Below are 12577 nucleotides of genomic sequence, written 5' to 3'. Positions count from 1 at the left end.
TCTTAATTAAATTGAATAAAATGTATATATTGTACACAGTAATCCATTTTGTACAACAATAATAACTTACGTCAACAAGTATTAATTCTTTTTTGAGAATTTCGATTTTACTTTGTTTTGTTTAATATTTTACTTTTTCGATATCTTTACTTAAGAAATCAAAGCAGTGGCTATAGAAATTATGGATAAATCTTGATCATTTAAAAATATGTATCGATAGCTTTTACAGTTTCAAACATAACGATTTTTTTATTGTCTGATATATTTCGATATATTCATATTAGAAATTCAAAACAGCGGTTATAAAAATTATGAATAAATGTATCGACGCCTTCCACAGATTTGAAAATTTTGATTTAATTCGACGTGTTTAAATAAGAAAAGCAAATCCTTCGTTTTAAAAGTTATCGATAATTTTTGATAGTTAAAAAGTATGTATCGATGTCTTTGTTTAGCTATTATTCTAATTTTTGCTTGCTACGTTCACATTGAAAATGAAAACAATCGTTTCAGAAGTTATCGATAATTTTGTATAGCAAATAAAAAATATGTATCGATGTCTTACACAGTTACGAACATTTATTTCGATATTTTTACATTAGAAATGCAACGCAGTGGCTAAAGAAATTCGAAAAATTCGGTTTATTTCGTTCACAGTAGAATTGCAAAACAATCGTTTAGGAAATTATCGATAATCTTTGATGGTTTAAAAATATGTCTTTCAGTAAGCGTTCTGCGTATAATATATTAATTTTTGTTTGTCATGTTGACATTAAAAATGAAAACAATCACTTAAAAAATTATCGATAATTTTTTGTAGTTAAAAAATATGTGTCGATGTCGAAACTTACAGAGTTTCGCACATTTTGAGTTTATTCGATATGTCCACAATCGAAATAAAAAACAAACGTTTCAGAAATTATCGATTATTTTTGAAAGTTTAAAAAACTGGTATCGATAACTTCGCAATGTTTATTTTCCATAAGATGAGTATTATCAACAATTCTTGTACCCTTTTGTTGATTAGGTCAAAAATATTTAAACCGCAGCTGATGGCGGTGCAACGCTCAAATGGTTGCAAGAACATAACAGCGCAGCCTCTTAGGTACCATTTATAGAGCTTGGCGTCAATGGTTTCTCGAAGAGAGAGAGAGAAGAAAAGAGGCTAATGCAATGTTCCAGCTTGCCGTGCTATTTCGCTATTTGGCTGCTCGGTCGCTTGGCGTGCCGTCAACAGCCAAAAAGCATTAGCTGCAACGTCCAGACAGTTTGATGTAAATACCAACACATACACATACCCATAAATATGTGTGGCAGCAACAACACGTCGCCTGTCACTTATTTGTGTGGCCATTCAAGCGTACATATGTGTCCTCGCGCGTCAGTGTTGCTGTGTTGCTCGGCAGCTCCTGCCCTCATCCCATCTCATGCTTGCATTGAATAGACTGTCTGTCGGCCTGCCATGGTTGTGGGCCGCTAGTCGGGCATTTGTGCTGATGCAACATTGATGGCTTTTTGCATACATCACTGCTGGACTGGAGTATCCTATGTTTTTCGCTTTAGTTAATTCTTTTTTCCACTTATATTTACTTTTTTTTCGCGGCATTCACTGGCGTTTATTTTATATTTTTCGTATTTCCTGTTTTTCGCCATTTGATGCTTTTGTGTTCGTTGTGGAAATGGTTTGCAGGACGTTGTAGTCAGAATTACGCTAGCACTTTGGCACTCTAGTCATTGCTGGAGCTAGTCAACTCTGCAGCTAGTCAATGGCTAACTGTGGCGCACACTCAGCAAATTTCTGTTGAACACAAAATGGACTAAAATTGATGATGCCACTTGATATGGTGAATGAGTTTTTCATTTATTTCTATTTGAACTATCAGTATGTACTCGCAGGTATTTGGTACTTCCGTTTCCCGGTCATTCATGCGCAACTGGAGTTTTCATTTTTCAATCGCCCACAATGCAACGAAAATTTCAATACGCTGCTTGATTTCTTTATTTCTTTGCCTTTTTTTGTATTCTGTTTTTATTCTTGATTTGCAGTTTGATTTTTCATTTCATTTTTCATTTGCTTGGCATTATTTTTTTTTGCATTGCTTCTCTTGCATTTTCTTCCGTAGGTATTTTGATATTTGTGCTCTGTGTGGTTATGTTGCATGCGACAAAGGCGCCCGGGGCGAGACTTCGTGCATCTTTTGCGGTACACCTGCTGTGTGGAGTCCAATGCTTGAACGTTTAATTAGCAGCACTTTGATTTGTCCGTCCTACTCTTAAGCACATCAATTCGCAAGGTTATTTGCACGAAAATACCTGCATTTGTACTTTGATATGTCTATGTACAGTGGTGTGTAAAAAAATAGCAACGTTTATCGTAAATTGTGCAATTCAAATATATTTAGAGTAGAAGAAAGATTGCTGCGAAGGTCGCTCTAAGACTCAGGAAGCTGCGTAAATGAAAGGGTTCAAATAGGGGTATTCTGATATTCACTCCTTCTTCCACTACATCGCTAAAAACTTGGACCACTGCGTCGCAGAGTCTACTCCTGTTGACTTTTTCAACGCTTATATGCCGACGAGAGGTATGTGGACGGGACGAAGTCGCTGTAGAAGAAGCGCTGTGAGTTTTTTCACGTATGGGTCAAAGCTCAAGTTGAAGGGGAAATTTTGTGTATATAGCTCTCTGAACAAGCTTAGTTTTAGGCTACCGTATCTATGCGTCACTGTGGTAGTTTTCAGCCAGAAGTAGGTGCGATTAAAGTAGTTACAGATGTAACGCTCCGAAGTGTAGCCTCTTATAAGGAGAGTAGCAATCACACTGACAGCTAATCGGCTATACTAGCGTTAAGCTCGCTTACTGCGGCTACAAAGTTAGTTAAGAAATGTCTGTCCGCACTATCAATAGTAGCAAGCTACTTCATTATTAGACTCGTTTGGGTTCCTAGTCATAGCGGAATAGCTGAAAACTGCAAATCCGATGAGATCGCAAGAGGGAGCACCCTTGTCGCACTTACATCGAAGTGGGAATGAGCTGGATCTCCATTGCGACGCCTCAGCGCTACAATTTCCGAACAAATTGTTCAGATCGCAACATTATAGCTTATAGCTGTCATACAAACTGACCGATCAAAATCAGTATATTGTAAAAATCTTTTTAAATATTTTTATGCTATAAAAAATACATCTGTGAAGGGAATTCTAGTTTCGGTGCAACCGAAATTTACAAGTTTTCTTGTTTTTATTCATAATTCAATGCATGTGTTGTTTGCTCCTCACGCAACTTCTTCTTTGTTAGTAACAAAGTTTCCAAGTCTTATCCAACCATTCGCTTATTCAGTGTAATATATTTACCATGTAATATTTTAATTTTACTTTTATGCAAAATGTGAATATAAAATAGGAATTTATTGCCGTAAAGCGTTGCGTGCGTCGTCGAGGGAGCGCATTCACTTGTAAATCCCTGAATGGAAAGATATTCAATATAAAGGAATCAAGTTGAGTCAACTGCACAGAAAGTGCATCAACTTGGCTTACTGGAATAACAAAGGCAAAACTATCACACACTGCAGCTCTCTTGCTACTTAGGTATTCAAATGCAAGCATGCTCATATGTATGTTTAATATGTGTGCAAACGTGCGGTGGCATTGTGTCACACCACCCAGTAGTATCAGTAGTAAGGCAAGCTCTCTCAAAGGTAATGCAAAACTAGACCATTGCAGCACGAACCAAATACTTCGGCAAAGTTCAATATGCCACTAACAACTAAAGATGGCAATAACGATTTATTAAGTTTCGTTTGGTACATATTTGGAGCTTAACGGTATATGTAGTGTTGACGCCAACAATAAAGTCAGGTTTTTTAAGAGCATATGAACAGCGGAGAGCGAGTGTAAAGTGCGCATACCTACTACGTAGTTGTGACATTTGTTGCCACTACTTAATGTTGCAACAACACGGCAACGTCACAACAGCGAACGTACATGCACTTAACGGTGTCGAACAGAACCGCGCGTACAGCAACTCAATGGCTAAGAAGATGATTTATGTGCATCCCTATACTGGCATAACAATAGCGCCAAGCATATTGACGAGTCGCTGCTGCAGTTAGGCATAGTTATGTGCATGCAAGTGCGCGGTAACGTTGGCTTTTTGATCACTCATACGCCATGTACGTCAATAAATGGCTCATGTGTGCAGCCTAGTTTGCCATTATACGACAAATATATAGCATCGTGCTTGTGTACACAAGCATTTAGGTTATCGCATCTGTGTCAAAATAATGTAATATATTAGATGTATTTAAGATAGACGAGTACACATGTATATATGCTGCACCTGTTATGCAGCTCAATTTAATTAAATTACTTTTGTAATGATATTCGATTTTTTGGAACTGACTAAATATTTCAAGTCGATCACAGCGAAGCTTAAGGTTAAAAAATATCTTTATCTTGATTTTATTCGAACAGTTTGTATGAGAGCTATACGCTATAATGGTCCGTTCTGAACAATAACTTCAAAGATTGTAGCGTTGTCTTGAGTATAAATCCATGCAAAATTTCGTGATAATATCTCGTCTAAAGAAAAAGTGTATCACACAAGGACTTGAGTTTGATCGGTCAGTTTGTATGGCAATTCTATCTTATAATGGTCCAATAACACGGGTTTCGACAAATGAGCAACATCTTGAGAAGAAAAGGACGTGTGCAAAATTTCAGATCGATATCTCAAAAACTGAGGCATTTGTTTGTGTATATACAGACAGAAGGACATAATTAACTCGATTTAGCTAGTCACGGTTCTCCGACGTTTCTTTGTGGGATTTGCCTACTTCATGGCATATTTAATATATCCTGTACAGGGTATAATGATAGTAAATCTCCGAAAATCGAAGTGTGTCGCGATAACTGACACTCTAAGGATATCAAAGGATACCATATGTGTAGTCAAGAGATCTTTGCAAAGCGAGAACCAAAATTACCAATGAATTGATGATAAGAACAGCATAAACAGCTGCTTAATCGTAAGAAACCCGATAGCGGTGTATACCATATGTTAACCGATGAAACTTGGCACCATAATTTCACTTCGAGTGCAAGAGGCAGGTATCGAATGAATCGAAAGAGTGGAAATACTCAATGGTTCTGGAATAAAGTGGAAAGCCATCAGCAGTGACTCTTTTATAGCTATGCCGTTAAAACGTTTGAAAAGAGAAATGAAAGTAGTAGTAAAATTGCATGAGTCGATCATCGTATTACTTTCAGATCTAAGCTCATTTTTCGGCAAGATATTTGGAGACAGCGACCTCTTGTTGAAACACATTTAATGTGAAATGAAAAGACTTGCAAAGAGGATTGCTGGATAGTATACTGTCAGGAACTATCTTTCAACTCCAGTTTCAAGCTATCTGATCATTGTATCGATTTTCAAGCGGACCATTAAAACAGAAGTAAGTCTACTGCTCCGTCGCGCAGCCTTCTTCAGAGTAGTGACCATACACTCTGATAGTAAGACGGCAATACTAGCCTTGAGCTCGCTCGCCTTCTTATCTTTATCATCGAGTTTCTTCATGATTAGACCAGTTTATGTGCCTGGCCACAGCGAAATTGAAGGAAACTACAAGGTTGATGAGCTTGCTAGGTCAGGTACTACAGTCTCATTAGCTGCAGAACGGGAGGGAGTAGAAGCAACGCTGGTTTCTTACGATTCACTACTAGATGGTTGGGCCTGGGGTGAGTATTGCAAGCGCTGGTCAGCTCATAGTAACTGTGCAGCCGCCAGGTCCTACTGAAGCAGAGTAAATCTTAAAGGTCTAGTGAGCTCTTCGCCCTCGGTGACTTTTCAGTAGTTGTAGGAATTCTAACTATACGATAGGGATACATGCGGTTAGATTAAAATTTTTACCAGATGCTAGTTGCATATGCTGATTGGGACAAGATGATATAAAGTCATCTTCAACATCCTTCTTAAATGTCCCGCCTTTGGCAGAACAAGGCTATCGGCCTCGGATCTCATACTTTTGTACAGCCAGGCGAAATAGCAGAAATAGGGATAAAGCATCTAAGCAGATTTTTGGTAGGTTGAAAGCGCTTTATCGAGATTTGAAATCTTGCTATAGTGGTTTATATCTGACTTTACAAAGGACTGTCTAAGTGTGATCCTCCCGCCGTATAACCTAATCTAACAAACTATACTGGTAGAAGATAAATTATACTCAGTGTAGAGAAAGGTTAGCCAAATGTAATAAAATCAGTTGCAATTCTAAATATTTTTATACGTGGGTGTTGCCACCTAATTAACAACTTTTATTAAATTACTTAATAATTCAATTATTTATCGATAAGTGTTGCTACCTAATTGACAACAGCTATTGAAAAAAGTTAAAAAGAAAATATTTATTGATAGGGGTTGCCAACTAATTAACCTAATTTTTGGAACAAAATGAAATTGAAAATATTTACTGTTAAAAGTTGTCAGCTAATTAACAATTTTTATTGAATTAAATGGAAATTAAAATATTTATTGATAAGTGTTGCCACCTAATTAAAAATATTTTTGGAAGAAAATTAAAGTGAAAATATTTACTGTTAAAAGTTGTCAGCTAATTAACAATTTTTATTGAATTAACTGAAAATTAAAATAATTATTGATAAGTGTTGCCACCTAATTAACAATTTTCATTGAATAATACATAGTCATATAAATATGTACTTCAAAAGAGTGAAATAATATTTCCTAAAATTTTGCTGTCATTTAAAAGCGAAGCCGTTGCTTCGATTTAACGGTAAATAGCAAGTAACACTGCAACTCAATAAAAAACAACAAATTTTCGTATCGACTCACCTTGTTTGAGTAGCCGTTGAACTTAAGTAGCTTCTTGCATGACTTTCCACGGCTCTCGAAGTAGATTTCCTGCGGCGTGCGCCGCGACTGCGGACGGCGCGTATGACCCGCGTTGCATACAGCCGAGACGACAGCCGCGGCACTCGGTGTAACCGGCACATTCACATGCAACGCTTGATGATTTCCAGCATTGGAAGGCAGCAGACTATTCAAATTGTTATAGTCACTGCTGCTGCTGGCTGTTTTGGCTGTGCCAGCGCTGCCGGAGCAAAGCAACCGACCGAGTATGCCGCAACAGCCGATGCGATGAGGCGGCGGAGTGCCTACAGCGACCGGACGCAAGGCAAATGATGGTGCGGTGTTGTTATTGTTGAATTTATTATTGTTGCTGTAGGAGCCCGCCGATATGGTCATTAGTTCAATGGCGCTTGCTTTACGCAGATTAACATCCATTTCCATGGCACGGAACAAGGCGACCGTGTGTGTGGTTGCAGTGGGTAAGCTTACCGGAATACCTACTGTGTCCGGTTGCAACAAAATAGAGCGCTAATTGTACGCGCTGCTTTTCCGTTGAAGTTGCTGTTTAAATTTTTAAAATGTGTGCTTTGCGTGTACTAGCCAAACGCTCAACCAAGTGGCTGCTGATTTTATAATTCAACTTAGTTAATTTTTTTTTTGTGCTGTATTCGCCGTTTTTACAAGTCAGCCGCTTTGCCACGACCGCGTTCTGCAGTCTCTAAGTGTTCATTAAGTTCTTGTTGCCAAAACTGAATAAGAATTTCTTTGCCGCTTACGCTCAAGTCGAACTACACGCTATAACACACATGCGTAGATTTATAACGGCAATACTATTATCAGTTACATACAAATTTCGTAAATATAATATTCTAGTGTATAAATTGTGCCGAAGTATAGCAACTTGTGGCTGGACCCGAGCTGTGGCGTTTAGTTGGTCTTCTACTTAATACTCTCTTCCCGTATTTATGTGCGTGGCACTTGTTTGTAGTGCAGCTACTTACTGCTGACGTAGTTGCTGTTTTTGTTGGCATCCAACAAACTTTGTTCCATATGTAGCGTGTGTATCCTGCTTGTTTGCGTGTTGCCACCATCGGCTCTCACACTTACTTATCACTCAATTTGCAACTTGTCAAGTTTTTTGTTGACGTTATTTGAATATATTTTATGCATTCCAGTGAGTTTCTTAATTTTGAAATATTTGTTGATATTGCTGTGTGTTTTTGTTATTTTTTGCTAAAGTTTTTAATTGCGCAGTTGCCTGTTTTGTTAGTGTTTCTTTGGCTTTTCTTAGCTGTTTACAGTTTGCGCCACAATTTAATCACTTTAAAAGACATTAATAAATTTTGCTTAATGACGTTTCCGCAAAACAAGCGAAGCTTAATTTTATGGTCCAGATCTTTGGGGAGTCATTTATAATGGAAAAATGTGTCTGTGCTGATAAGGGTTGCTGAAGTGTACGTGGCAAGCTTACGTCGTCAATTGTCAGTTAGTATTAAGTATTTTTTAATTAGTGATGAATACTTGAAGTTCATAATTCAAGTGTCTTTATGTTGTATTAAAGTGCTTATATAATTAAGATGGGCTTGTGATTTATATTTATAAAAGCCGTCTTAAATGGTAAGGTTGTTCGAGGAGAAAAAGTAGCAGATAGTTATACGGCGCAGTAATTATTTTAATATTACGCTAAATGAAGTATTCACAGTTAATACTTCTTAGTGCAGAGAGCAGAAATACAGTAATTTTATTAGCCTTTAGAAAAAAAGAGATGCTTATGTATTTTTTTGTAGGTAATTATTAGGTAATATAAGGTCTAAGCTCAGTAATGTTTGAGTACGCGTCAAAGTTGCACCACAGCAAAGCGAAAATGTTTGATGTTACAGTTTTTCTTCGATAAAGTCAAAAACGCAAGCCAAGTTATCTTATATAATATGTTTGGTAGGATTGGCAAGAAGTCATCTACTATGAGCTGTTTCCCTACGGTCATACTCTTAATTTGGAGCTTTGCTTTCAACAACTGGACGGTCTGAACGCAGCAGTCGCTTAGAAACGGTCAGCTTTGGTCAATAAAAGAGAAATTGTGTTCTATCAGGACAACGCCACTCCACACACATCAATAGTAACTCGCTAGCAGCTCGGGAAGCTTCGTTCGGAGGTTCTTATGTATCGACTTTATAGTCCGAACATGACACCAAGAGATTAGTATGTCTTCCTGCTTATGGCAATTGACTTTGCTGGTCAAAAATTCGTCTCAAGAGACGCTAGTGAAACCGACACAGTTGCTTTTTTTTACCAACAGGGACGAGTGTTTCTGTGTAAGGAATAAAGAATAAAACAAAGCTACAACTTATTTTATAGTTTTGCTGTTTGATCTGATTATAGAAGCGAAATTTTGGCCGGCTGACAAAGAAATGATCGTGACTAATGGACTTCCCATTTGCCTCTTTATAAATATATATTTGAAGCAAATATTTCCATTATCTTAATCGTACGGTCTCTGCAGACGATTTCCTTGTATCAGTCCAGTCGATCTTGAATTATAAATTGGAGCTTATAGTTGGAGCTTACTTTTGCGCCTATGTTACAAAAGAATCTGTTGAAATTTAAAGGATGAAAAAATTTGTAAAGCAGTTGCAAGTCAGTATTTTCTTCAGATCGCAATTCATCGAGTATATAACCGAATAGTCGCTACCTAAGGTTTTTTGGCTGATCTTCAAAATAGAAATCGCGCTTGGACCACTATATACCGTTCTTTGTAAAGCCAAAAAAATATAACTGTTGAATTCCAAACTTATAAATGCAAAGCGACCTTGAAGCCAATACAAATCTGTCTGGACATTCGCTTTCTATTCCCAGCAACTCAACAGGATGACTGAAAGTGTGAGCTCTTAGATGCTTAAACCATGAACTCGCAATGTCGAAACAATTAAGAAGGAAGTCTTCAGAAACTACTATCTTGTCTTCTTCCAAACAGCTTCTAAAACTGAAATGCGGTAAGCTTCTCAGAGAGCTCATTAGAACTCTTGTGATTCCTTTTGAGATCAACTATCCAGTAGCAGAATGCAGTACGGAATTGAAGCACCGATCCACTCTTATTTTTTTGTTAGCAGGTTAAGCTGCCATTTCTTGCCATTTCCTGTCAGTTCGTTAGTTTTGCTGTTACCAGAGTTTCCGCTAAGATCTAGCATCCATACTTATCACAAAGTGGCCTGATGTTACAGATAGTGTGGTTAGGCATTACTTAACTAGTTTTGAACACACGATTAGTGAACTGAAACATTTAGTCACTTCTCTGAAGGCGGCTACATTTCGGAACAGTAGTTCTACTGTTAGCTTGTTGCGATGTTTTTGCGAGCACCAATATATTCTATGCTCTAATCTAAATATGGCTGACATTCGGTAAAATATGGATTAGAGCTTTAAAAATCTTTTAGAAGGAAAGTTTAAATTGACTAACTGCTCTAGACAACCTGCTCTGCACTCAGCAGAAATGGCAAGCTTTTTCGGTAAGTTGACTGTTGAGACTTTTTAAATTGGATTGAGGAGATACCGTCAATCTGCGTAATTTTTAACCGTTAAGATGAATTATTTGCTAAGAAAAAAATTTCTATTTTTCGAATAAAAGATTAAAATTTCGTAAATGTAACAAATAGTGAGAGTGTATAAGATAAGTGGGAGAAATATATATGATACATATATTAAAAAGAAATATATTAAAAAGGAAGATTTTAAAAGGGAATATATTAAAAAGGAACTGCTTAAAGTCAAAATTGTTGCGTTGACCAGGCATATTTCCGAAAATTTCAAACAAACGTAGCTATTCTTAAAGTTCAAGCTCATTTATATGGGCGAATGTGCACATGAACTCCACACATTTACTTCTTCAATGTTGGCCTTGTTGCCATAACAACAAATAGACCGAAAACAACAACATAATATCAATATGTGCATATATGTATGTATATATGTACGGGTATATGAAAAGCTAGACGATGCGCAGCGTGGCTTCCGCTTCGGAAGCTAATAGATAGATATAACCTCGAATATATTTACATATGTATGCGCTGTATATATGTATATAAGAGTATGTACATAAATAAACATGTGATATACTTGTACATATGTATATAGGTACATGTAATCGAATGAAAAAATTGTCAAAAGCCCTTAAAAAAAGCAAATACACACATGTTTAGTTAACTTTTTCAAACACGGTAGCAATAATACATGCTTAACAGACTATAACTCTGCCACACAATTTCTTTGCGCACTTATTTAACCACACTTTTCGCGATTGTAGTCATTGTATTTTTTGAATAATTTACGATTTTCCCGCCGTTTTCGCAAGCATACTATATAAAGCGACTGCACTAAAGCACCGCCGACCGCAGCAAAAGACGCACCCGAGCGCGACAGCGTAAAATGTCCAACTGTACGTATGGTTTATACCGTTAGCGAGCACATTGGTCGAGCTACTAACGGCAGCACTACGCTACGCTCAGCTATTTAGCATTGGTAGCCTTGTTGTCGTGCCGAAGCGACACGAAGTGCAAAGGATTGTATGGAAATGTTCTATTTTTTTACACATTAATTACAAGTCGGCTTGTGAGCGCGTTCGATGAGAGCAAACTTGTAAGTGCGCCGCCGCCGCTGACAGTGCATTTGAAAAGTATGCGTTTGCCAATAATTTTTATGAATGAACCGCAAAGAGGTTGGTGTATACTACGAGGGGTATATATAAGTGTCGACGCTGGAGTATCGCAATTTGTACGCCAAAGCGGCCGATAGTAATGTGTAGTAATGTGGTGGGTGGTTGTTGCCATCGGCCGATAGCATTCAGCTCGGCTGTTTGTTTGTTGTAGAAATTGCTTTATTTTTGTTTGTTTTTTTTTTGCCTGTGATGGCTCAATAAATTTTATTCACCCAAAATGACATTAATAACCTTTCGCTCGAGCACCTTTAACTTCGACCAAATTACAAATGATAGGTCGGGTAAAGTGGCGAGTAGTGTGGAAAAGCCACGATTTTGCTGTAAAATTAATAACAGCAAATCAACATTAATTTACTCAAATTTGAAAATTGTGTTTATTTATTTATTTTTTTTTTGAGGAGACTGATACGTCGATTTTAAATTTACTTAATCCTTCACACTTCAATGCTGATTTTTTTGTTTTTGTAATAAGAATAAAGCGCATATTTCGGATATACATAAGTATATTTGCAAAGGATTTTAGAATTTTCTAGACATTTCGATAGCTTGGGTCGTAGAATTAACAAACGAAGATAAAAAGTCATATTTATGCTATTTTTTTGTATGTTCCGTTTTCAGCTAAAATATTTAGAAAACTTGGAACACCAGCAACACAGGACATCCCAAAAATCTACATTGGGGGTAGTGTTAATGGTGTTTAGACGAAAAAACTTCTACTACTACGCAAAGGGATTCACAGTAATACAGTAGGGGTCATGCCTTAAGATCTCACCTTCAGAAAATTGGAAAAGTGGATTCGGCGGAAGACATTGCTTGCGCTTGAGAGACGCTGAAACATTATCTTTGCGAATGCGCGGCTTTTAGCTGCATGAGAGGGAATATATTCCACGACACCAAATGCTCTAATTTAAGAGACATTGAGCAGTGAGTGTTGTTATCAGCCGATTTTACACTATATAAGGATGTACCGAAAGTACAACTTACCAGCAAGCTTGTTTGATATAGTT

The 12577-nt window shown here is 37.2% G+C and overlaps 1 protein-coding gene across 2 annotated transcripts in view; it reads right to left on the bottom strand.

Annotated features, from left to right (window-relative positions):
- LOC106614136 (uncharacterized) overlaps positions 1-11313 on the bottom strand; it is a 65931-nt gene extending 54618 nt beyond the window's left edge. The window contains exons 1-2 of one of the 2 annotated variants that reach the window (XM_036375113.2): positions 11048-11313; positions 6845-8183 (exon numbers count right to left, since the gene is read on the bottom strand). In XM_036375113.2, the coding sequence (XP_036231006.2) occupies positions 6845-7303 (459 nt within the window). In that variant the 5' untranslated portion in view covers positions 7304-8183; positions 11048-11313. Of the gene's footprint in view, positions 1-6844; positions 8606-11047 lie in introns of those variants that run through there. The other variant, XM_070108063.1, reaches the window with a different exon arrangement.
- Between the last annotated feature and the right edge of the window lie 1264 nt (positions 11314-12577).

The sequence above is a fragment of the Bactrocera oleae genome, chromosome 4, assembly GCF_042242935.1.
Source record: "Bactrocera oleae isolate idBacOlea1 chromosome 4, idBacOlea1, whole genome shotgun sequence".
NCBI lineage: Eukaryota > Metazoa > Arthropoda > Insecta > Diptera > Tephritidae > Bactrocera > Bactrocera oleae.
The sequence above is the reverse complement of the archived record's forward strand: the minus strand, read 5'-3'. Positions and strand labels throughout refer to the sequence as shown.